The sequence below is a fragment of the Oncorhynchus gorbuscha genome, linkage group LG20 (genome assembly GCF_021184085.1).
Source record: "Oncorhynchus gorbuscha isolate QuinsamMale2020 ecotype Even-year linkage group LG20, OgorEven_v1.0, whole genome shotgun sequence".
Taxonomy (NCBI): Eukaryota; Metazoa; Chordata; class Actinopteri; order Salmoniformes; family Salmonidae; genus Oncorhynchus; species Oncorhynchus gorbuscha.
Window position 1 is genome coordinate 30,932,810 of NC_060192.1, and position 27,500 is coordinate 30,960,309.

Sequence of the window (27,500 nt, forward strand, 5' to 3'; positions counted from 1 at the left end):
GCTGTCTGAGGGGCGGGGTCGGGCCATGTTGCTGTCTGAGGGGTTGGGTCGGACCAGGGTTTTGTTTGAGGGGCGGGGTCGGGCCAGGTTGCTGTCTGAGAGGTGGGGTCGGACCATGTTGCTGTCTGAGGGGCGGGGTCGGGCCATGTTGCTGTCTGAGGGGTGGGGTCGGGCCAGGTTGCTGTCTGAAGGGTGGGGTCGGACCAGGGTTTTGTCTGAGGGGTGGGGTCGGACCAGGGTTTTGTCTGAGGGGTGGGGTCGGGCCATGTTGCTGTCTGAGGGGTGGTGTCGGGTCATGTTGCTGTCTGAGAGGTGGGGTCGGGCCATGTTGCTGTCTGAGAGGTGGGGTCGGACCATGTTGCTGTCTGAGAGGTGGGGTCGGACCATGTTGCTGACTGAGAGGTGGGGTCGGACCATGTTGCTGTCTAAGAGGTGGGGTCGGACCATGTTGCTGTCTGAGGGTGGGGTCGGGCCATGTTGCTGTCTGAGGGCGGGGTCGGACCATGTTGCTGTCTGAGAGGTGGGGTCGGGTCATTTTGCTGTCTGAGGGCGGGGTCGGACCATGTTGCTGTCTGAGAGGTGGGGTCGGGTCATGTTGCTGTCTGAGGGTGGGATCGGACCATGTTGCTGTCTGAGAGGTGGGGTCGGACCATGTTACTGTCTAAGAGGTGGGGTCGGGCCATGGTGCTGTCTGAGGGGTGGGGTCATACCAGGGTGATGTCTGAGGGGTGGGTTTGGGCCAGGGGTAACCTTGTAGGGTGTTCAGTATCTACCACCTCAGGAGGTGTGTTTAAATGTCACAATGAGAAGTGATGTGCATAACATAGGCTCATTAGGAACTAGTCATCTGCACCACGGGACAATCCACCATTCCTGAGAGGAAAAGGAAACAGCGATCTGCGTGTGTTCTCCTTCCTGTCCACTTGTCTCTGCTTTGCAGATCAATAGGAAAAATGAAGGTCGGGCATAAAGGATCCAAGAGAAGCGCTGATTCCTACCTTTAAAAGAGGGATACAAATAAGAGCTTAGTGATTAGCTCTGCGTTGCGTGCAGCGTTTCTCCCCGTACCACTGGGCTCTCTGTCTCTGGGCTCTCTGTCTCTGGGCTCTCTGTCTCTGGGCTCTCTGTCTCTGATTATTACTTAGTTGTTTTTACAGTCTTGTCCTTATTAACCGAGCCCATGCTGATCATTCCCGAGAGCCAGATTGCTGGAAATACAAATGAAAAGCCCCCTCTCCTTCGCCACAGATCCTTCATTAAATACGGATTGGGGGCCACCCACCTACGCCGAAGCCTGGACTTTAATTCTGCTCTGTGCGTTGGCGAGCGTGAGTCTCATGGCCCCAACTCTTTATCAGAGGGATTTACAGACCATCAGTCTGGCCCTATCCCTCCCTCTTGCTCTCTCTCTCTCCATCAATCCCTCTCTCTCTCCCTATATCCCCCTCACCCTCTCTCCTTCTCTCTCTCTCTTTTTGTGTGTGTAAGGCCTGTGTTAGCATGTGCGAAGGCTAGCCCATATGTCACTAAACAGATCCCCAGACTTTAACCCCTTCAGGTGACTGAATGGAGCGAGGGACTGCCGAGCCGAGCCGACACACAGAATTGGGAAACATAGCCAAGACTGACACAGAATCAGCTGATAGAGCAGGATTGAGGAGAGTTCATTGAGCAATACCACTGATCCAGGATGTCAGGAGAGGTCAGAGGGCAATACCACTGATCCAGGGCTATGGGAGAAGTCAGAGGGCAATACCACTGGTCCAGAACTATGGGAGAAGTCAGAGAGCAATACCACTGGTCCAGGACTATGGGAGAAGTCAGAGAGCAATACCACTGGTCCAGGATGTCAGGAGAGGTCAGAGGGCAATACCACTGGTCCAGGACTATGGGAGAAGTCTGAGGGCAATACCACTGGTCCAGGACTATGGGAGAAATCAGAGAGCAATACCACTGGTCCAGAACTATGGGAGAAGTCAGAGAGCAATACCACTGGTCCAGGACTATGGGAGAAGTCAGAGAGCAATACCACTGGTCCAGAACTATGGGAGAAGTCAGAGAGCAATACCACTGGTCCAGAACTATGGGAGAAGTCAGAGAGCAATACCACTGGTCCAGGACATCAGGAGAAGGTTAGCTTTACCATTTACAGTAAGGAGACTATATTGTAATGGGGTCACTCACGTGTCTTAACCAGGTTAAAGTGACCCAATGCTGTAAGACAACAGCACAACATTGCGCTTCCAGAGCAACATTGCCAATCCAAGATGGCGTAGCAGTCAGACGTCTTTCTCTTGTCTCGTCCCGTGTGTCGATATCTTTTTAATATTTTTCCTAAACCTCAACTTCAAAATACTCTCCTGCAACCCGCCTCACCCAATGTGTTGTGGATCTGTTTTTTTTTCCTAAAGTATTTATATTTACCTCCGAACTGCAATACCTCAACTGAAGCTATCTAGCTAACTAGCTATCAGCTATCAGTCAGCTAACCACTGCTATCGTTCATCAGCTAACCTTTAGCTCAGAAAGCTCTCGCCAGTTCGTACAACGCGTTTCAAACCAGAGCATACCGGACCTATTCTTCTCTCCATATTCCTGAATTCCTACCACAAACTCTGAACCTTTTCATCTGGATTATCACAGCTAGCTAACTGCAAACCGGGTTGACTACTCCTGGCTAACGTTTCCGTTCCAGAGCCAGCACCAACTAGCCTGGGGCTAGCCCAAGCTAGGCCCATCTCCTGGCTCACTCCTGGGCTATGGGGCACGGAACCCCGCCGATCCTCTACGACTGGAATACTGACATAATCTGCCCGAGGATTCCAACAGGCCCCTCAGGCGCAACGTCCGCTGAAGGCCCATTCTGCTAACCTGCTAGCTACCTAGAGCTACTTGGAACCCTACTAATTCCACGACTGGTTTATCAACGTCACCGCATGAAGAGGCAAAAACAGACTTACCCACATCATGACGTCCCCCATAGGCTAACTTGCTAGCCCCGGTCTGCTAACTGCTAGCTTGCATTCCCCGGGATGCTAACTGCTAGCCCCTACTAACTGCTTGCTTGCTAACCCGGTCTGCTAACTGCTAGCTTGTTTAGCCCCGGCCAACAAAGTGTTAGCATGTTAGCATCGGCCTGATAACTGTCTGAATAGCCATGTCCCCAGTCAGCCCAACCACTCACTGGACCCATATGTTCACTTGGCTACGCATGCCTCTCTCTAATATCAATATGCCTCGTCCATTATTGTCCTGGTTAGTGATTACTGTCTTATTTCATTGTAGATCCTCTAGCCCTGCTCAATGTGCCTGAACCAATCATGTTGTTCCACCTCCTACATATGTGATGACATCACCTGGTTTAAACGTCTCTAGAGACGAAATCTCTCTCATTATTACTCAATGCCTAGGTTTACCTCCAATGTACTCACGTCACACCTTACCTTTGTCTGCACACTATGCCTTGAATCTATGCTATCATGCCCAGAAACCTGCTCCTTTTACTCTCTGTTCCGAACGTGCTAGACGGCCAGTTCGTATAGCATTTAGCCGTACCCTTATCCTACTTCTCCTCTGTTCCTCTGGTGATGTGGAGGTTAATCCAGGTCCTGCAGTGCCTAGATCCACTCCCACTCCCCAGGTGCTCTTTGTTGACTTCTGTAACCGTAAAAGCCTTGGTTTCATGCATGTTAACATTAGAAGCCTCCTCCCTAAGTTTGTTTTACTCACTGCTTTAGCATACTCTGCCAACCCGGATGTCTTAGCCGTGTCTGAATCCTGGCTTAGGAAAACCACCAAAAACCCTGAAATCTCCATTGCTAACTATAACATTTTCCGCCAAGATAGAACTGCCAAAGGGGGCGGTGTTGCAATCTACTGCAAAGATAGTCTGCAGAGTTCTGTATTACTATCCAAGTCTGTACCCAAACAATTCGAGCTTCTACTTCTAAAAATTCACCTTTTCAGAAACAATTCACCTTTCTCTGAGAAATTCACCTTTCTCACTGTTTTTCCGCTTGCTATAGACCTCCCTCTGCCCCCAGCTGTGCCCTTGATACCATATGTGTATTGATTGTCCCCCATCTATTTTTTGAGCTCGTGCTACTAGGTGACCTAAACTGGGACATGTTTAACACCCCGGCCACCCTACAATCCAAGCTTGATGCCCTCAATCTCACACAAATTATCAATAAACCTACCAGGTACAACTCCAAATCTGTAAACACGGGCACCCTCATAGATGTCATCCTAACTAACTCGCCCTCCAAATACACCTCTGCTGTTTTCAATCAAGATCTCAGCCATCACCCCTCACACTGTCAATCGCTCCCTAAAACACTTCTGTGAGCAGGCCTTTCTAATCGACCTGGCCAGGATATCCTGGAATGACATTGACCTCATCCCGTCAGTAGATGATGCCTGGATATTCTTTAAAAGTGCCTTCCTCAACATCTTAAATAAGCATTCCCCATTCAAAAAAATGTTGAACTAGGAATAGATATAGTCCTTGGTTCACTCCAGACCTGTCTGCCCTTGACCAGCTCAAAAACATCCTGTGGAGTTCTGCATTAGCATGGAATATCCCCCGCGATATGCAACTTTTCTGGGAAGTTTGGAACAAATATACACAGGCAGTTAGGAAAGCTAAGGCTAGCTTTTTCAAACAGAAATTTGCATCCTGTAGTACTAACTCCCAAACGTTCTGGGACACTGTAAAGTCCATGGAGAATAAGGGCACCTCCTCCCAGCTGCCCACTGCTCTGAGGCTAGGAAACACTGTCACCACCGATAAATCCACTATATTTTAAGAATTTCAATAAGCATTTCTCTACTGCTGGCCATGTTTTCGACCTGGCTACCCCGGTCTGCCTGGCACCCTCCACAGCAATCCGCCAAAGCTCCCACCATTTCTCTTTCTAAAATTATCTGCTGAAATTGTTGCAACCCCCATTAAAGTTTGCAAAGCTGCCGCGGTCATCCCCCTCTTCAAATGGGGTGACACTCTAGACCCGAACTGCTACAGACCTGTATCTATCCTACCCTGTCTTTCTAAGGTCTTCGAAGGCCAAGTTAACAAACAGATTACCGACCATTTCGAGTCCAACCGTACCTTCTCCACTATGCAATCTGGTTTCAGAGCTGGTCATGGGTGCACCTCAGCCACGCTCAAGGTTCTAAATGACATCATAACCACCATCGATAAGAGACATTACTGTGCAGCCGTATTCATCGACCTGGCCAAGGCTTTCGACTCTGTCAATCATCACATTCTTATTGGCAGACTCGACAGCCTTGGTTTCTCAAATGTTTGCCTGGCCTGGTTTACCAACTACTTCTCAGACAGAGTTCAGTGTGTCAAATCGGAGGGGCTGTTGTCCAGACCTCTGGCAGTCTCTATGGGGGTGTCACAGGGTTCAATCCTCGGGCCAACAGTCTTCTCTGTATACATCAATGATGTCGCTCTTGCTGCTTGTGATTCTCTGATACACCTCTACGCAGACGACACCATTCTGTATACTTATGGCCCCTCTTTGGACACTGTGTTAACTAACCTCCAGACGAGCTTCAATGCCATACAACTCTCCTTCCGTGGCCTTCAACTGCTCTTAAATGCAAGTAAAATGAAATGCATGCTATTCAACAGATCACTGCCCGCACCTGCTCGCCCATCCAGCATCACTACACTGGACGGCTCTGACATAGAATACGTGGACAACTACAAATACCTAGGTGTCTGGTTAGACTGTAAACTCTCTTTCCAGACTCACATTAAGCATCTCCAATCAAAAATTAAATCCTGAATCGGCTTCCTATATCGCAACAAAGCATCCTTCACTCATGCTGCCAAAGAAACCCTCGTAAAACTGACCATCCTACTGATCCTCAACTTCGGTGATGTCATCTATAAAATAGCCTCCAACACACACTACCCACCATTGCGACCTGTACTGTCTTTTTGGTTGGCCCTCGCTTCATACTCGTCGCCAAACCCACTGGCTACATGTTATCTACAAGTCTCTGCTAGGTAAAGCCCCGCCTCATCTCAGCTCACTGGTCACCATAGCAGCACCCACTCGTAGCACGCACTCCAGCAGGTATATCTCACTGGTCACCCCCAAAGCCAATTCCTCCTTTGGTCATCTTTCCTTCCAGTTCTCTGCTGCCAATGACTGGAACAAACTGCAAAAATCTCTGAAGCTGGAGACTCATATCTCCCTCACTAGCTTTAAGCGCCAGCTGTCAGAGCAGCTCACATATCACTGCACCTGTACATAGCCCATCTGTAAACAGCCCATCTATCTACCTACCTCATCCCCCCCCCCGGAAGGGCCGAGTTTGTTTTCAGCCACATACAGAGAGAGAGACAGAGAGAGAGAGAGAGAGAGAGAGAGAGAGAGAGAGAGAGAGAGAGAGAGAGAGAGAGAGAGAGAGAGAGGGGGAGATAGGGAGAGTGGGAGAGAGAGAGAGAGAGAGAGAGAGAGAGAGAGAGAGAGAGAGAGAGAGAGAGAGAGAGAGAGAGAGAGAGAGAGAGAGAGAGAGAGAGCGAGTGGGAGAGGGAGAGAGAGAAAGAGGGAGAGAGGGAGAAAGAGCGAGTGGGAGAGGGAGAGAGAGAGAGGGAGAGAGAGAGGGAGGGGAGGGAGGGAGGGAGAGAGAGAGAGAGAGAGAGAGAGGGAGAGAGAGATGGAGCGGTTTCATGACTGCCTGCATGAGGACGTTGACAGGGGAGAAAATATGGATTTAAACTGAACACCTTTGTCAGATGTGGACCATACACACACACTTCATCTATCTATCTCTCAATCTCCCCCTGACCAGGGTTGCTTCTGTGTCCAGTACTATAGTCAGCAACGGCAGTCATGTTGTACATGATGACTGTACTGTGGTGTGAGGATGGAATCCTGAAGCCTGTTGTTGGAGCTCCTCCCCTCTCTGGAGTGCCAGGGGCTTATGATGTTTCTGTCAACAGCATTCCAGGAAACCAAACGCTCCAACAAAGCTCACAACATGTTAGATTTGCTCTTGCTCAACTCAATACTCCTACTCCCTCCACGGGGGGGGGTAAAGCTTACTCATTTGTATAGACAATTCACAAATGACATGATAACGACAACACAAATGGTTGCTAATACCTGAATGACAACTCCGATACAAATCTGCTATTTGATGTCTGCCGTACATATCTAAATAAACATATAAACATATCTAAATAAACATATAAACATATCTAAATAAACATATAAACATATCTAAATAAACATATATACATATCTAAATAAACATATAAACATATATACATATCTAAATAAACATATAAACATATATACATATCTAAATAAACATATAAACATATCTAAATAAACATATAAACATATCTAAATAAACATATAAACATATCTAAATAAACATATAAACATATCTAAATAAACATATAAACATATAAACATATCTAAATAAACATATATACATATCTAAATAAACATATAAACATATAAACATATATACATATCTGAATAAACATATAAACATATAAACATATCTAAATAAACATATAAACATATAAACATATAAACATATAAACATATCTAAATAAACATATAAACATATAAACATATATACATATCTGAATAAACATATAAACATATATACATATCTAAATAAACATATAAACATATAAACATATCTAAATAAACATATAAACATATCTAAATAAACATATAAACATATAAACATATCTAAATAAACATATATACATATCTAAATAAACATATAAACATATCTAAATAAACATATAAACATATCTAAATAAACATATAAAGATATCTAAATAAACATATCTACATATCTAAATAAACATATAAAGATATCTAAATAAACATAGAAACATATCTAAATAAACATAGAAACATATAAACATATCTAAATAAACATATATACATATCTAAATAAACATATAAACATATCTAAATAAACATATAAACATATCTAAATAAACATATAAAGATATCTAAATAAACATATATACATATAAACATATCTAAATAAACATATAAACATATCTAAATAAACATATATACATATCTACATATCTAAATAAACATATATACATATCTACATATATACATATCTAAATAAACATATAAACATATCTAAATAAACATATAAAGATATCTAAATAAACATATAAAGATATCTAAATAAACATATAAAGATATCTAAATAAACATATATACATATAAACATATATACATATCTAAATAAACATATAAACATATCTAAATAAACATATAAACATATCTAAATAAACATATATACATATAAACATATATACATATCTAAATAAACATATAAACATATATACATATCTAAATAAACATATAAACATATCTAAATAAACATATAAACATATCTAAATAAACATATATACATATAAACATATATACATATCTGAATAAACATATAAACATATATACATATCTGAATAAACATATAAACATATATACATATCTAAATAAACATATAAACATATAAACATATCTAAATAAACATATAAACATATCTAAATAAACATATAAACATATAAACATATATACATATCTGAATAAACATATAAACATATATACATATCTAAATAAACATATAAACATATCTAAATAAACATATAAACATATAAACATATCTAAATAAACATATAAACATATAAACATATCTAAATAAACATATATACATATCTAAATAAACATATAAACATATCTAAATAAACATATAAACATATCTAAATAAACATATAAAGATATCTAAATAAACATATATACATATAAACATATATACATATCTAAATAAACATATAAACATATCTAAATAAACATAAATACATATAAACATATATACATATCTAAATAAACATATAAACATATCTAAATAAACATATATACATATATACATATCTAAATAAACATATAAACATATAAACATATCTAAATAAACATATATACATATAAACATATCTAAATAAACATATAAACATATCTAAATAAACATATAAACATATAAACATATCTAAATAAACATATAAACATATATACATATCTAAATAAACATATAAACATATCTAAATAAACATATAAACATATCTAAATAAACATATAAAGATATCTAAATAAACATATATACATATATATATATAAACATATATAAAGGTAAAAATAATAGTATCAAAATAATTAAAGGTTGTACTTAATTATCTCATTAAACTACATGTTCATATTGAAAGATAAGACTACTTGTCTACTAGTATCTAACTGAGTCGAGTCATCTGACAGACAGGCAGACAACAACTCTACTGCCTGAGTTGAGTTTTACACTGATGCACCGAGATGATACCAAATGTAAATGATTTTCATGTGCATTTTAAAGAAGGCCCACCACCCACTGCAGGGGAGGATAATAATAACAGTAATCTTAAATCAATCACTAGCATGGCTAACTGACTGCTCAGACTACTCGTCTGCACAGATCAATATCCTTGCTGGCCATCGTGAGGACTAAACCGCCACCATCAGCAATTTAGAGAGAAAATGTCAAAAGTTCTTAACAAGACAGAACCTGTAGTTTGCTGTAGGTACACTTTCCAATAGACACATGCAAACACAGCATAGAGACAGGCATTGTGTTTATGCAACAACGTTAGCTTTATCAAATAGATTCCATCATATTGCAATTATATTAAGAGGAGAAAGGAGAAGGAAAAGCCTACAGCAACAACAGAGATAGAGACTGAAAAGGGAATATGAGAGAGAGAGGGAGAGAGAGAGAGAGGGAGGGAGAGAGAGAGAGAGAGAGAGAGAGAGAGAGGGGGGGGAGGAAGGAAGGAAGGAAGGAAGGAAGGAAGGAAGGAAGGAAGGAAGGAAGGAAGGAAGGAAGGAGAGAGAGAGAGAGAGAAGGAAAGAGAGAGCGAGAGAGCGGGAGAGCAAATGCCTGTGTGAGAAAAGGCTACAGAAATCCAATAGTGTAACCTCTGTGTGAGCAGCAGTAGTGACCAGTGAAGGACAGAGGAGGAAATCAATAAGAGCTGATTTGCAGAAGCAGGGGGTGGAGATGAGAGGAGAGGAGAAAGAAAGGCGCCTGGAAATAGAGACAGGGACCTCAAGGGAAAAGATAACAGAATCGCTTTCATCAAAATGTGATAAATCCAAGTCTCTTGGATAGGACACCTGATGGCTCTCTATTTTTTTATCAAACAAAATACATCATTAAAATACATAATTAATGGAAGGTAGAGGTTAGGCTGGTGGAGGGTAAATTCCTTTTTTCTTATTGGGACTGATGGTTGTGTGCATGTGGCTGCACATGGATGAGAGGGATCTTACCTCCGGGCGACATGGATGAGAGGAGGCCGGGAGACAGTAGGCCGTGGACACTGTGGGGAAGAAGCCTGGAGCTTTCCTGCATCGCTACCCCCAGGGAACGCTTGGGTGGTCGGCCAGGCCTGGAGCTGCAGAGAGAGGGAGAGAAGGAGGAGAGGGAGAGAGAAAGAGAGAGAGAGAGAGAGAGATCACCGTGAATACACAGAAAATGATCTACTATTTAAAAACATTTTACTTAGACCACATAGTCTCTTTACGTAGTAAACATACGTAGCAAGCGTGATATGAAAATTGTATCACATTCGCTATCATTTAAATTGACAACAATAGATGTCATAAGGTGAATGCACCAATTTGTAAGTCGCTCTGGATAAGAGCGTCTGCTAAATGACTTAAATGTAAATGTAAATGTAGACACTAAGAGATGGAAATGATACATTAATGACAATACTTTCCTCCTGGCTACCCCAACCCTGGCCAATACTTTCCTCCTGGCTACCCCAACCCTGGCCAATACTTTCCTCCTGGCTACCCCAACCCTGGCCAATACTTTCCTCCTGGATACCCCAACCCTGGCCAATACTTTCCTCCTGGCTACCCCAACCCCGGCCAACAGCTCCGTACCCCCCGCAGCTACTCGCTCAAGCCTCCCCAGTTTCTCCTTCACCCAAATCTAGATAGCCGATGTTCTGAAAGAGCTGCAAAACCTGGACCCTTAAAAATCAGCTGGGATAGACAATCTGCTGCCGCGGTCATCCCCCTCTTCAAAGGGGGTGACACTCTAGACCCAAACTGTTGCAGACCTATATCCATCCTGCCCTGCCTTTCTAAAGTCTTCGAAAGCTAAGTTAATAAAGAGACCACCAACCATTTCGAATTCCACCGTACCTTCTCCGCTGTGCAATCCGGTTTCCGAGCTGGTCACTGGTGCACCTCAGCCACGCTCAAGGTACTAAACGATATCATAACCGCATCGATAAAAGACAATACTGTGCCGCCGTCTTCATCGACCTGGCCAAGGCTTTCGACTCTGTCAATCACAGTATCCTTATCGGCAGACTCAAAAGCCTTGGTTTCTCAAATGATTGCCTCGCCTGGTTCACCAACTACTTATCAGACAGAGTTCAGTTTGTGAAATCAGAGGGCCTGTTGTCCGGACCTCTGGCAGTCTCTATGGGGGTAGCAGAGGGTTCAATTCTCGGGCTGACTATTTTCTCTGTATATATCAACGATGTCACTCTTGCTGCGGGTGATTCCCTGATCCACCTCTACGCAGACGACACCATTCTGTAAACATCTGGCCCTTCTTTGGACACTGTGTTAACTAACCTCCAGACAAGCTTAAATGCCACACAACTCTCCTTCCGTGGCCTTCAACTGCTCTTAAATGCTAGTAAAACCAAATGCATGTTTTTCAACCGTTCGCTGCACCCGCCCGCCGGACTAGCGTCACTCCCCTGGACGGTTGTAACCTAGAATATGTGGACATCTATAAGTACCTAGGTGTCTGGCTAGACTGTAAACTCTCCTTCCAGACTCCAATTAAACATCTCCAATCTAAAATCAAATCAAGAATCAACTTCCTATTTCGCAACAAAGCCCTCTTCACTCACGCCGCCAAACATACCCTCGTAAAACTGACTATCCTACCAATCCTCAACTTCTGCGATGTCATTTACAAAATAGCTTCCAATACTCTATTCAGCAAACTGGATGCAGTCTATCACAGTGCCATCCGTTTTGTCACCAAAGCCCCTTATACCACCCACCACCTTGACCTGTATGCTCTAGTCGGCTGGCCCTTGCTACATATTCGTCGCCAGACCCACAGGCTCCAGGTCATCTATAAGTCTTTGCTAGGTAAAGCTCCGCCTTATCACCGGTCACGATAACAACACCCACCCGTAGTATTCGCTCCAGCATGTATATCTCACTGGTCATCCGCAAAGTCAACATCAAATTTGGCTGCCTTTCCATCCAGTTCTCTGCTGCCAACGACTGGAACGAATTGCAAAAATCGCTGAAGCTGGAGACTTATATTTCCCTCACTAACGTTAAACATCAGATATCTGAGCAGCGAACCGATCACTGCAGCTGTACATAGTCCATCTGTAAATGACCCACCCAATCTACCTCCCGCCTCATTCTATCCCTATATTGTTTTTATTTACCTTTCTGCTCTTTTGCACACCAGCATTTCTAATTGCACATCATCATCTGCTCATCTATCACTCCAGTGTTCATTTGCTAAACTGTAATTACTTCGCTACTATGGCCAATTCCTTGCCTTACCTCCTCACGCCATTTGCACACACTGTATATAGACTTTCTTTTTTTTCTATTGAATTATTGACTCTACGCTTGTTTATTCCATGTGTAACTCTATGTTGTTGTTTGTGTCGCACTGCTTTGCTTTATCTTGGCCCGGTCGCAGTTGTAAATGAGAACTTGTTCTCAACTGGCCTACCTGGTTAAATAAAGATGAAAAAAAAAAAGACATCTAAAAATGAAAGAAATTCAGATATTTCCAGTCTAATTTCTATTAATTATTGTTGCGCTGGTCATATTTCATACTTATGTGAAACACACTCGACAAGCCTATAAAACCCCACAATGTTATTCCTTCTTTTTCAGATATTTGAAGCCTCATAAGACCTTAACAATATTAGTCACCTCCTCTCGTCACTCACACCAACATATGTTTGTCACCCCCCCCATCCTCCCGTCCCCTCGTCCTCCTGTACCCCCGTCTCCTCGTCCTCCGGTCCCCCCATCCCCTCGTCTTCCTGTCCCCCCGTCCCCTCGTCCGCCGGTCCCCCCATCCCCTCGTCTTCCTGTCCCCCGTCCCCTCTTCCTCCTGTCCCCCCATCCCCTCGTCCTCCTGTCCTCCATCCCCTCGTCCTCCTGTCCCCCCATCCCCTCATCCTCCTGTCCCTCCGTCCCCTCTTCCTCCTGTCCCCCCGTCCTCCTGTCTCCCGCCCCCTCTTCCTCCTGTCCCCCCGTCCCCTCTTCCTCCTGTCCCCCCGTCCCCTCATCCTCCTGTCCCCCCGTCCTCCTGTCCCCCGTCCCCTCGTCCTCCTGTCCCCCGTCCCCTCGTCCTCCTGTCCCCCGTCCCCCCGTCCCCTCGTCCTCCTGTCCCCCCGTCCCCTCGTCCTCCGGTCCCCCATCCCCTCATCCTCCTGTCCCCCCGTCCCCTCGTCCTCCTCTCCCCCTGTCCTCCGGTCCCCTCATCCCCTCGTCTTCCTGTCCCCCGCCCCCTCTTCCTCCTGTCCCCCGTCCCCTCGTCCTCCGGTCCCCCCATCCCCTCGTCTTCCTGTCCCCCGTCCCCTCTTCCTCCTGTCCCCTCGTCCCCTCATCCTCCTGTCCTCCATCCCCTCGTCCTCCTGTCCCCCATCCCCTCATCCTCCTGTCCCTCTGTCCCCTCTTCCTCCTGTCCCCCCGTTCTCCTGTCCCCCGTCCTCCTGTCCCCCGTCCCCTCGTCCTCCTGTCCCCCATCCCCTTGTCCTCCTGTCCCCCCGTCCCCTCTTCCTCCTGTCCCCCGTCCCCTCGTCCTCCTGTCCCCCCGTCCTCCTATCCCCCGTCCCCTCGTCCTCCTGTCCCCCGTTCCCTCATCCTCCTGTCCCCCGTCTCCTCGTCCTCCGGTCCCCCCATCCCCTCATCCTCCTGTCCCCCGTCCTCCTGTCCCCCCGTCCCCTCGTCCTCCTGTACCCCGACCCCCTTCCCCCGTCCCCTCTTCCTCCTGTCCCCTCGTCCCCTCGTCCTCCTGTCCTCCATCCCCTCGTCCTCCTGTCCCCCATCCCCTCATCCTCCTGTCCCTCCGTCCCCTCTTCCTCCTGTCCCCCGTCCTCCTGTCCCCCCGTCCTCCTGTCCCCCGTCCCCTCGTCCTCCTCCTGTCCCCCATCCCTTGTCCTCCTGTCCCCCCGTCCCCTCGTCCTCCTGTCCCCCCGTCCTCCTGTCCCCCCGTCCCCTCGTCCTCCTGTCCCCCGTCCCCTCATCCTCCTGTCCCCCCGTCTCCTCGTCCTCCGGTCCCCCATCCCCTCATCCTCCTGTCCCCCGTCCTCCTGTCCCCCCGTCCCCTCGTCCTCCTGTACCCCGACCCCCTTCCTCCTGTCACCTCGCCGTCCCGTCCCCTCTTCCTCCCGTCCCCTCATCCTTCTGTCCCCTCGTCCTCCCATCCCCCATCCTCCCGTCCCCTCGTCCTCCCAACCCCCATCCTCCCGTCGCCTCGTCCTCCCATCCCCCATCCTCCCATCCCCTCGTCCTCCCATCCTCCCGTCCCCTCTTCCTCCTGTCCCCCATCCTCCCGACCCCTCGTCCTCCCATCCCCCATCCTCCCATCTCCCTATCCTCCCGTCCCCTCTTCCTCCCATCCCCCATCCTTCCGTCCCCTCTTCCTCCCGTCCCCCATCCTCCCGTCCCCTCGTCCTCCCATCCCCCATCCTCCCGTCCCCTCGTCCTCCCATCCCCCCATCCTCCCGTCCCCTCGTCCTCCCATTCCCCCATCCTCCCGTCCCCTCTTCCTACCGTCCCCTCATCCTTCCGTCCCCTCATCCTTCTGTCCCCTCGTCCTCCTGTCCCCCATCCCTTCGTCCTCCCATCCCCCCATCCTCCCGTCCTCTCGTCCTCCCAACCCCTCCTCCCGTCCCCTCATCCTCCTGTCCCCCATCCTCCCGTCCCCCCATCCTCCCGTCCCCTCGTCCTCCCGACCCCCTTCCTCCCATCCCCTCATCCTCCTGTCCCCCCATCCTTCTGTCCCCTAGTCCTCCTGTCCCCTCGTCCTCCTGTCCCCCCATCCTCCCGTCTCCTCTTCCTACCGTCCCCTCATCCTTCTGTCCCCTCGTCCTCCCATCACCCCATCCCTTCGTCCTCCCATCCCCCATCCTCCCGTCCCCTCGTCCTCCCATCACCCCATCCCTTCGTCCCCCCGTCCCCCCATCCTCCCGTCCCCTTGTCCTCCTGTCCCCCCATCCTCCCGTCCCCTCGTCCTCCTGTCCCCCATCCTCCCGTCCCCCCATCCTCCCGTCCCCTCGTCCTCCTGTCCCCCATCCTCCCGTCCCCTCATCCTCCCGTCCCCTCATCCTCCTGTACGCTCGTCCTCCCTTCCCCCCCGTCCCCGTCCCACTCTGGGGGGATTAGACAGAGACAGCAGGTAGACAGAGATCCTCTCCACTGATAACACAGGACACACACAAAAGCTTGATAATAATCACCTCAAACACATATGCCTTGAAGTGCACAGGGGACATAGCATATTCAAGCAAGGCCATATCTGATAAGGGGTCGCCAGCATTCAGGCACATTGTTTCAGGGTTTGGTACCTGACGCTGTAACATCAGATTGAGATTCCTTCCCTCTGGGGTCAGGAAGTGAGAAGCTAGTCAAACCGTTCCTTACGTTACATAACCCCTCACACACACACGCCCTTCCTCACTTCCTAACAGTAGACTCTTAAAGAGTGTACTGGACTGATAGGGTGTTTCTGTCGCAGAGACAGACATGTATGTGACAGGCTGAATGAAGTAGGCTATAGGGGGGGGGGGGGGGGTCTTGAAAAGAAAAATGCTAATTCCAGCGCTGTATACCATTGGCCAGCGTCCAGGAACAATAACAACAACAAAAACGCTGTGTTGTTGCCTCATTCTGTATTTCATTAATATTGCAATGGCTACAAACACAAGCAAGACCACAGAGCAATCAGCATACAAGTAAAAAGGGGGGGGGGGGGTGTTCAATATGGGAACAAATCAGAGTCGTCTTCAGAGACGTGGTTGAAAAAGATGCACTAGATACTCCAGATGCCACTACACTTGGCTGGCCTGGGAGCCGCTTTAAAGTACAAAAGACGCAGAGAAGACTTGAACGGAGAACAGAGGACAGAAAGAAAAAAACCTTGGAGAGACAAATGGAAGGCTCTTATCAGTGTTCCAAACAGAGTGTTGCCATTAGAACAAAGCCCATTCGCTGTGAAGCGTCCGTCTCTCTCTCTCTCTCGTTCGCCGTGCCCCACTCTCTCTGTTCAACACAAAGGCATTCACTCACAAGCTGCCACAACAGTCCATTTCGATTCAGCTGTTTGTTCATTCCCCTTTAATGTCTTGTTCTTCTCTTTTCTCTGGCCAGTTTATTTTGTTTTAAGTATGATTCACCTGAACATTCACAGTCAGAGGAGCCAAGGACTCTAGAGTTGGAGGAGTCACTCACCTCAATAGAAAATAAAGTAACTTAAAAACTTTTTTTATTTTGATAAAATAGTAACTTATTGACCTGGGTCAGTTACACAGCCCTGAACATGAGGTGTTTTTTCAAGGAACAGTTTATTGGTCTTCCACAAAAAATGACCCAGATTACCGAAAGTGACTGAACTGCTACAGTACGACAGAACTAGTGAGCTCTGCTACAGTACAGCAGAACTAGGAGCTCTGCTACAGTACAGCAGAACTAGGAGCTCTGCTACAGTACAGCAGAACTAGGAGCTCTGCTACAGCACAGCAGAACTAGGAGCTCTGCTACAGTACAGCAGAACTAGGGAGCTCTGCTACAGTACAGTAGAACTAGGAGCTCTGCTACAGTACAGCAGAACTAGGAGCTCTGCTACAGTACGGCAGAACAAGGAGCTCTGCTACAGTACAGTAGAACTAGGAGCTCTGCTACAGTACGGCAGAACTAGGAGCTCTGCTACAGCACAGCAGAACTAGGGAGCTCTGCTACAGTACAGTAGAACTAGGAGCTCTGCTACAGTACGGCAGAACTAGGAGCTCTGCTACAGCACAGCAGAACTAGGGAGCTCTGCTACAGTACTCCACTGTGTGCAATATTCTCTATTGACTGGCCTGCAATTCCAATCGATGATAAACTTCATGTGACCCTCAATCTGTTACACCAGGGAGGTGGCAGCAATGATCACAACCCCTTCTGCACTCACCCTCAACCCCCTTCACCCCGTTCCATAGAAATTGCACAGCACTCACAATTGTCACTTTACTAATCTAATTAAAAACTATGAACAGCCAAGCGTGTAAAAAGAAGAAAGCAAAAAGAGAACTCAACATGAATCACAGGATCCTGTCAGCTCACCATAGAGCAGGGTCCTGTCAGGCCACCATAGAGCAGGGTCCTGTCAGCTCACCATAGAGCAGGGTCCTGTCAGCTCACCATAGAGCAGGGTCCTGTCAGCTCACCATAGAGCAGGGTCCTGTCAGGCCACCATAGAGCAGGGTCCTGTCAGGCCACCATAGAGCAGGGTCCTGTCAGGCCACCATAGAGCAGGGTCCTGTCACCTCACCATAGAGCAGGGTCCTGTCAGCTCACCATAGAGCAGGGTCCTGTCAGCTCACCATAGAGCAGGGTCCTGTCAGCTCACCATAGAGCAGGGTCCTGTCAGCTCACCATAGAGCAGGGTCCTGTCAGGCCACCATAGAGCAGGGTCCTGTCAGCTCACCATAGAGCAGGGTCCTGTCAGCTCAACATAGAGCAGGGTCCTGTCAGCTCACCATAGAGCAGGGTCCTGTCAGGCCACCATAGAGCAGGGTCCTGTCAGCTTACCATAGAGCAGGGTCCTGTCAGGCCACCATAGAGCAGGGTCCTGTCAGCTTACCATAGAGCAGGGTCCTGTCAGGCCACCATAGAGCAGGGTCCTGTCAGGCCACCATAGAGCAGGGTCCTGTCAGGCCACCATAGAGCAGGGTCCTGTCAGCTCACCATAGAGCTGGGTCCTGTCAGCTCACCATAGAGCAGGGTCCTGTCAGGCCACCATAGAGCAGGGTCCTGTCAGGCCACCATAGAGCAGGGTCCTGTCACCTCACCATAGAGCAGGGTCCTGTCAGCTCACCATAGAGCAGGGTCCTGTCAGCTCACCATAGAGCAGGGTCCTGTCAGCTCACCATAGAGCAGGGTCCTGTCAGCTCACCATAGAGAAGGGTCCTGTCAGCTCACCATAGAGCAGGGTCCTGTCAGCTCACCATAGAGCAGGATCCTGTCAGCTCACCATAGAGCAGGGTCCTATCAGCTCACCATAGAGCAGGGTCCTGTCAGGCCACCATATGGCAGGGTCCTGTCAGGCCACCATAGAGCAGGGTCCTGTCAGCTCACCATAGAGAAGGGTCCTGTCAGCTCACCATAGAGCAGGGTCCTGTCAGCTCACCATAGAGCAGGATCCTGTCAGCTCACCATAGAGCAGGGTCATGTCAGCTCACCATAGAGCAGGGTCCTGTCAGGCCACCATAGAGCAGGGTCCTGTCAGGCCACCATAGAGCAGGGTCCTGTCAGCTCACCATAGAGCAGGATCCTGTCAGCTCACCATAGAGCAGGGTCCTATCAGCTCACCATAGAGCAGGGTCCTGTCAGGCCACCATATGGCAGGGTCCTGTCAGGCCACCATAGAGCAGGGTCCTGTCAGCTCACCATAGAGAAGGGTCCTGTCAGCTCACCATAGAGCAGGGTCCTGTCAGCTCACCATAGAGCAGGATCCTGTCAGCTCACCATAGAGCAGGGTCATGTCAGCTCACCATAGAGCAGGGTCCTGTCAGGCCACCATAGAGCAGGGTCCTGTCAGGCCACCATAGAGCAGGGTCCTGTCAGCTCACCATAGAGCAGGGCCCACAGTTTTTAAACAGTGTAATTAAGCCACTATGGAGGTTCCGGGTTTTCAGTCTTTGCTTATTTCATTTTCATACATTAAAGATGATTGGGTTTGCTGAGTACCGAGTACATTCATATTCAGATATCCTGTACATACTCACATACAATCTTTTTTTGTTGGGGGGAGGGTGGGATTGTTTATTTTTGTCCTTGAGTTACCTTGGCCCTTAACATTTTCTAGGAGTATGCATAGACTTTACAATAATAGAGAATGAATAGATGTGACTACATAAGCCGGCCTTACATGTCCAAGTGTTGTAATTAACTTCAAAATGCGATAAAGGTATTTATTAGGTCATCAGTTACTGTTGCCATGGAGACAACATTACGGGGTAGTAATTTGTCTAACTGCCCAGAAGTGCAGGAACAACCACCTCTACAGTAAAGTCACAGACCAGGGTGTTGTAATACAGTGCAGGCCTACTGTTATATGACACAGAAAGAACTACTTCAGATACGGTATTCATATATTCTGTCTTGTCATTTATGGCTTATAGGAAAACGGAGGTCCCTTCCACCTGTGTCTTCCATCACAATGGTAAACGATGATGACATAAGCGGAACACCTGATACTGAAGATGAGACTAATTCACTGGAGAGAAGATAATTAGCTAAAATGACAATTAAATGTTTCTGATGTGCTCAGTGCAATTAATGTCATACTTAAATAAATTACCCTTTAATCAAATTGGCCACCATTTTGCCATAACATTACAGGGAAGTTTATATTTGTTTAAAACAAACTGCACTATAATTTGCAAACTACTCTACTTTCTTAGGGGCCTAATAATGCATAAACCAAATTATGAGAATGTTATGTTTGGTTTGTGTCCCTCAAAAAGAGAGTCTCTTGAGAACCCATTAATAACCAGAACGTTCCGATAACGTGTGGAAACTTCCGGAGAGGAAGGGGATTTATAAAACACTGTTGAAACCTTTTGAGCAGATTAACCAGACGTTTCCTTCAACGTCTTAAATGAGAGGGGGCTTCCTTTGGAGGGTGGGTTGTTTTCCATACACATAGCTGATTGTTGAAGTAAAGGAATGGAAGTAAAGAAATGGTCCTTCTTTGTTGTTGTCTGGAGTGGCCGACTTATTCCCCTCTCGCTCACCCGTGTCATTTCTTTTGCGGGGCGATTGTGTGCCAACTTGGCCTTTTCCCTCAGGAGACTGGAACTATTTTCCTATTTGGCCCCACTTTAACTGAGCAGTGTGTTCCTGACACTCTTTCCAAGCGGGCAGCAGGGGCTTCACTTTAACTGAGCAGTGTGTTCCTGACACTCTTTCCAAGCGGGCAGCAGGGGCTTCACTTTAACTGAGCAGTGTGTTCCTGACACTCTTTCCAAGCGGGCAGCAGGGGCTTCACTTTAACTGAGCAGTGTGTTCCTGACACTCTTTCCAAGTGGGCAGCAGGGGCTTCACTTTAACTGAGCAGTGTGTTCCTGACACTCTTTCCAAGCGGGCAGCAGGGGCTTCACTTTAACTGAGCAGTGTGTTCCTGACACTCTTTCCAAGCGGGCAGCAGGGGCTTCACTTTAACTGAGCAGTGTGTTCCTGACACTCTTTCCAAGCGGGCAGCAGGGGCTTCACTTTAACTGAGCAGTGTGTTCCTGAGCAGGGGCTGGGGCTCCTTTAACTGAGCAGTGTGTTCCTGACTTTCCAAGAGCAGCAGGGGCTGGTCCTCAAATGTCCCAGAGCAGAATCTGCATCAAATGTCCCATTGCAACAAAGGGCCTAAATGAGATACACTGTAGATCAATAGAGTTCTGCAGAGCCCGGTCCCTCCATGTCCTGTGTGAACCTTTATGCTCTGCTTCAGCCATGGAGTTAGAAACTTCTGCTGATATTCAATCAAACTGTGGATTGATTTTATATTGCTCCAAATGATTTATGTAATTACAAAGACAATGTTTTGGGATTAAATACTTGACTTCTATATTTTTGCAGTAGTGAAAGTGTTACGTTTCCTAACAGCGTTTACTTCTCCATATTTACAAAAAAAGAATGTAGAAATGCTGAATATGATTTACAAGCCCACATGTTCCCCCTGTCCACCATGCACTAGGAGTCAGCTAGGTGGTACTGCAGAGCATCTCCCCTCACATCCAGATGCACTCACTCCGACCGGGAATACTGAACCACAAACAGCCTCATTGGTGGGCATAATACCCATTCCAGCTGCTATGCACCTCCATGTTTGACCCTCTCTGAAGCAAAGGCACACACACACACACACACACACACACACACACACACACACACACACACACACACACACACACACACACACACACACACACACACACACACACACACACACACACGCACGCACGCACGCACGCACGCACACGCACGCACACACACACACACACACACACACAAACGCACACACGCACGCACGCACGCACGCACTCACACACACACACACACACACACACACACACACACACACACACACACACACACACACACACACACACACACACACACACACACACACACACACACACACACACACACACACACACACACACACACACACACACACACGCCCTTAGAGGATTCCACCGGGCAGAAGGAACAGATGGCTGTGAAAAGTCATTCACACGTTCCCGCACGTTTCACTCATCAGAAAAGAAAAACTCTGGCAATGCTCTCGTCCAATCATTACCCTCAACTCTCAGGCGGCATCACTGCCTCTCCTGGAGACGACTTAAAGTGGGTTACTAAGCAATTTCTAGTCCAAACAAAAATGTCGCAAACGTGCCCTTGACATTTTTCAAACCGGTTAATTAAATATTCAAAGTAATCAGATACCTGCTCGTCTTGCAGCGACAATACAGGATGGGGCCTGAGCCAGAGCCTGGGTTAACCTGCTACTCCAGGAAGAACATCCTCTCATTATGACTGATGACTCCACCCACTCTTCTCAATGACAAAAGCCAGAGAGTGGAGAGCTTTGTTGTGAGTGGATGGCAACATGGTGCACTAACCACTTGTGTTAACTTCAAACAAAGACATTTGTCTGACGCAAACTTGTGGAGGCTGGTGGTGGTGGGGACAGTGTAAAGTGGTTGGAGAACGGGCCTAACAAAAATCTGATTTCTAAAATGTTAAATGGGAAATTGTTTTAACAGCAACGAAGATGGCAGACTGCAAAAAAAAATGTACAAGTCAGGGTGCCTTTGAAGATATTTAATTAAAATCTAATCCTGCATTCTTAAAGGCTCACATAAATTAAGCTGTCAGTCAGGAGATTTATGCATTCACATTTGCATATTGCATACAATTCATCAATTACTCATGTTTGAGAGGCCTGCATATCCCAGGGAGAGAGAGGCTGCCAGTGTGCCAGCACAGTGAGAACGAGGGAAAGACAGTGAGAGAGACGGAGAGAGGGAGAGGTGGGGCCGACCCATTGATGCCCAGAAGAAGTCAGTCTCCATATGGCCACACACTCAACTCAAACTGCTGAAACCTCCCTTTGCCCATTCCACATATATAAAACCTCCCTATGCCCATCCCACATATATAAAACCTCCCTATGCCCATCCCACATATATAAAACCTCCCTATGCCCATCCCACATATATAAAAGCTCCCTATGCCCATCCCACATATATAAAACCTCCCTATGCCCATCCCACATATATAAAACCTCCCTATGCCCATCCCACATATATAAAACCTCCCTATGCCCATCCCACATATATAAAACCTCCCTATGCCCATCCCACATATATAAAACCTCCCTATGCCCATCCCACATATATAAAACCTCCCTATGCCCATCCCACATATATAAAACCTCCCTATGCCCATCCCACATATATAAAACCTCCCTATGCCCATCCCACATATATAAAACCTCCCTATGCCCATCCCACATATATAAAACCTCCCTATGCCCATCCCACATATATAAAACCTCCCTATGCCCATCCCATCCATATATAAAACCTCCCTATGCCCATCCCACATATATAAAACCTCCCTATGCCCATCCCACATATATAAAAACCTCCCTATGCCCATCCCACATATATAAAACCTCCCTATGCCCATCCCACATATATAAAACCTCCCTATGCCCATCCCACATATATAAAACCTTCCTATGCCCATCCCACATATATAAAACCTCCCTATGCCCATCCCACATATGAAAAACTGCTAGCTGGGCAATGCATGTAACCCGAGAAAGCAATTTGTAACGTAATGTTTATACTGTATCAAGTATTGGATTATTATTGATCAATGACCCCCGTTAACCCCTACCCTTGCTCCAAAGGTATAGGAAGGAAGAATGTTAAGAGAGCGTTGGCACACAAATTCTTGAGCATTGCGCTTTAGTTTGATTCCGCATAGGAATGACAATTTATTACGATAACTTCTTCAAATCATCTCTAGGACTTTACCATAAACAAGACATTTGGCAGGACAGTAAAATACAAATTAGAAGAAAAATAAGATATAGAGCAGGTCTTTATAAACTCTATTAACATACAGCGATATAGAGCAGGTCTTTATAAACTCTAGTAACATGCAGCGATATAGAGCAGGTCTTTCTAAACTCTAGTAACATACAGCGATATAGAGCAGGTCTTTATAAACTCTAGTAACATGCAGCGATATAGAGCAGGTCTTTCTAAACTCTAGTAACATACAGCGATATAGAGCAGGTCTTTATAAACTCTAGTAACATGCAGCGATATAGAGCAAGTTTTTATAAACTCTAGTAACATGCAGCGATATAGAGCAGGTCTTTATAAACTCTAGTAACATACAGCGATATAGAGCAGGTCTTTATAAACTCTAGTAACATGCAGCGATATAGAGCAGGTCTTTATAAACTCTAGTAACATACAGCGATATAGAGCAGGTCTTTATAAACTCTAGTAACATGCAGCGATATAGAGCAGGTCTTTATAAACTCTAGTAACATGCAGCGATATAGAGCAGGTCTTTATAAACTCTAGTAACATACAGCGATATAGAGCAGGTCTTTATAAACTCTAGTAACATGCAGCGATATAGAGCAGGTCTTTATAAACTCTAGTAACATACAGCGATATAGAGCAGGTCTTTATAAACTCTAGTAACATGCAGCGATATAGAGCAGGTCTTTATAAACTCTAGTAACATACAGCGATATAGAGCAGGTCTTTATAAACTCTAGTAACATGCAGCGATATAGAGCAGGTCTTTATAAACTCTAGTAACATGCAGCGATATAGAGCAGGTCTTTATAAACTCTAGTAACATACAGCGATATAGAGCAGGTCTTTATAAACTCTAGTAACATGCAGCGATATAGAGCAGGTCTTTATAAACTCTAGTAACATACAGCGATACAGAGCAGGTCTTTATAAACTCTAGTAACATGCAGCGATATAGAGCAGGTCTTTATAAACTCTAGTAACATACAGCGATACAGAGCAGGTCTTTATAAACTCTAGTAACATGCAGCGATACAGAGCAGGTCTTTATAAACTCTAGTAACATGCAGCGATATAGAGCAGGTCTTTATAAACTCTAGTAACATACAGAGATATAGAACAGGTCTTTATAAACTCTAGTAACATACAGCGATACAGAGCAGGTCTTTATAAACTCTAGTAACATGCAGCGATATAGAGCAGGTCTTTATAAACTCTACTAGGTGTCAATGTGTCAATGTGTCACGTGTCAATGTGCCGTTGACCAAGACACTCAACCCTACCTGTTCCTGTAAGTTGGTCTGTATAAGAGCGTCTGCTAAATGATGTAAATATATTCGGCGCATGTGACAAACTAACGTGATTAGATGTAGTGTGTCAGCCAGGACTCCTGACTAGAGGGATAGACTACGGCCATCTACGTGCTGTACCAGCTCACATAAACTGTCCGTTGGAATAAGGCCTCAAGGCAGGCGTGTCAGTCAACAACACAGTTCTAGATAGCCATGGACTGTCTCTACAGTTTTAGGAGTCATATAGACGGTCATCTTTTCTCTGTCCACAGAACAATAGGTTAACAATACATATGTTTTGACATCAAAATCTAATCAACTGCGTGAATATTAGTTTACAGGCTTTTGAAAGCAGTTTAATTTTACCCAGCAACACCAGGGTAAAGGAATCATCTGATGTGAGCTCAGTCTCCTGAATACTACACGTGGAACTAGAAATACAGCAGAGTCAAGGTCACACCATTCATATGCTGGAGGCATCTTTAATCATTTCATCAGCTATTCAAGTAGAGTAGAGGTCGACCGATTAATCGGCCGATTTCAAGTTTTCACCTTTATTTAAGTCAGTTAAGAACACATTCTTATTTTCAATGACGGCCTAGGAACAGTGGGTTAACTGCCTGTTCAAGGGCAGAACGACAGATTTCCACCTTGTCCGCTCGGGGGATCAGTTAACTAGTCCAACGCTCTAACCACCTGCCTCACAAGGAGCCTGCCTGTTACACGAATGCAGTAAGCCAAGGTAAGTTGCTAGCTAGCATTGAACTTTTCTTATAAAAAACAATCAATCAATCCTAATCACTAGTTAACTACACATGGTTGATGATATTACTAGTTTATCTAGCGTGTCCTGCATTGCATATAATCGGTGCGGTGCGTATCTTTGCTCCAATGTGTACTTAACCATAAACATCAATGCCTTTCTTAAAATCAATACACATAAGTATATATTTTAAAACCTGCATATTTAGCTAAAATAAATCCAGGTTAGCACTTCTCTTCTCTCTCACTTCTCTTGCGTGCATTGCAAGCGGAGTCAGTGTATATGCAACAGTTTGGGCCACCTAATTTGCCAGAATTTTACGTAATAATGAAATAACATTAAAGGTTGTGCAATGTAACAGGAATATTTAGACTAATGGATGCCACCCGTTAGATAAAATACGGAACGGTTCCGTATTTCACTGAAAGCATAAACGTCTTGTTTTCAAGATGATAGTTTCCGGATTCGACCATATTAATGACCTAAGGCTCGTATTTCTGTGTGTTATTATGTTATAACTAAGTCTATGATTTGATAGAGCAGTCTGACTGAGCGGTGGTAGGCAGCAGCAGGCTCGTAAGCATTCATTGAAACAGCACTTTCCTGCGTTTGCCAGCAGTTCTTAGCAATGCTTGAAGCAAAGCGCTGTTCATGATTTCAAGCCTATCAACTCCCGAGATTAGGCTGGCAATACTATAGTGCCTATAAGAACATCCAATAGTCAAAGGTACATGAAATACAAATGGTATAGAGAGAAATAGTCCTATAATTCCTATAATAACTACAACCTAAAACTTCTTAACTGGGAATATTGAAGACTCATGTTAAAAGGAACCACCAGCTGTCATATGTTCTCATGTTCTGAGCAAGGAACTTAAACGTTAGCTTTCTTACATGGCACATATTACACTTTTACATTCTTCTCCAACACTTTGTTTTTGCATTATTTAAACCAAATTGAACAAAACTAAATTGATTTTATTGATGTATTATATTAAGTTAAAATAAGAGTTCATTCAGTATTGTTGTAATTGTCATTATTACAAATCAATTTTAAAAATTGTCCGATTAATCGGTTTCGGCTTTTTTTTGGTCCTCCAATAATCGGTATCGGTATCAGTCGACCTCTAGTCTGAAGCAATTCAATATCAGTGGGATTAGAGCAGTCTATTGTACATGTGTCATATTAAGAAGAGGGCCCAGCAGAATGAGAGCTGTGGCTGTGACTAGGCCTTCTGACAGCCAATCCAGACTCAGACTCAGGCCCTAGTCCCATTATCCTGATAGGTGGTTGTCTGACATGCACACTGTGGAAGGTGATGAGGACCTGAGCTCCCAAACAAACACAAAAAGAGACAAACACAGAGCCCGGGAGGCGAGGCAGAAGTCGCAGCTCAGGGAGGATTCCTCTACTCTATTGGAGCGTCTCTTCACATTGGCCTCGTCAATAGTTAATGAGGCCTGCATATTTAATGATTATTTATCCAGTCAAAGGCGACATGGGAGACAGGTTTTACCTCATTGATAGCTCCACCCCTTCCTGGTGTTCTGCTGATTAGCCAAGCTGCTGACTGGGTGTGCATCAGAGAGCCAGTCCGCCACTATGCAAGCCACTATGCAGGCCACTATGCAGACCCCTAAGCAACCACTAAGCAGACCACTATGCAGGCCTCTAAGCAGTCCACTAAGCAGACCACTAAGCAGGCCACTATGCAGACCACTAACAGACCACTAAGCAGACCACTAAGCAGGCCACTAAGCAGACCACTAAGCAGGCCACTGAGAAAGCCACTAAGCAGACCACTAAGCAGACCACTAAGCAGACCACTAAGCAACCCTCTAAGTAGACCACTAGCAGACCACTAAGCAGACCACTAAGCAGGCCAATAAGCAGACCACTAAGCAGACCACTAAGCAAGCCACTAAGCAGAACACTAAGCAGACCACTAAGCAGACCACTAAGCAGACCACTAAGCAGACCGCTAAGCAACCCTCTAAGCAGACC

The 27,500-nt window shown here is 45.9% G+C and overlaps 1 protein-coding gene across 9 annotated transcripts in view; it reads right to left on the bottom strand.

The window, feature by feature from the left end:
- Positions 1-27,500, bottom strand: part of LOC124007448 (dachshund homolog 2-like) — a 297,240-nt gene that overhangs the window by 161,573 nt on the left and 108,167 nt on the right. For all 9 annotated transcript variants that reach the window (XM_046318018.1, XM_046318016.1, XM_046318021.1 and 6 more), the window contains exon 2: positions 10,368-10,492. In XM_046318018.1, the coding sequence (XP_046173974.1) occupies positions 10,368-10,492 (125 nt within the window). The remainder of the gene's footprint in view (positions 1-10,367; positions 10,493-27,500) is intronic.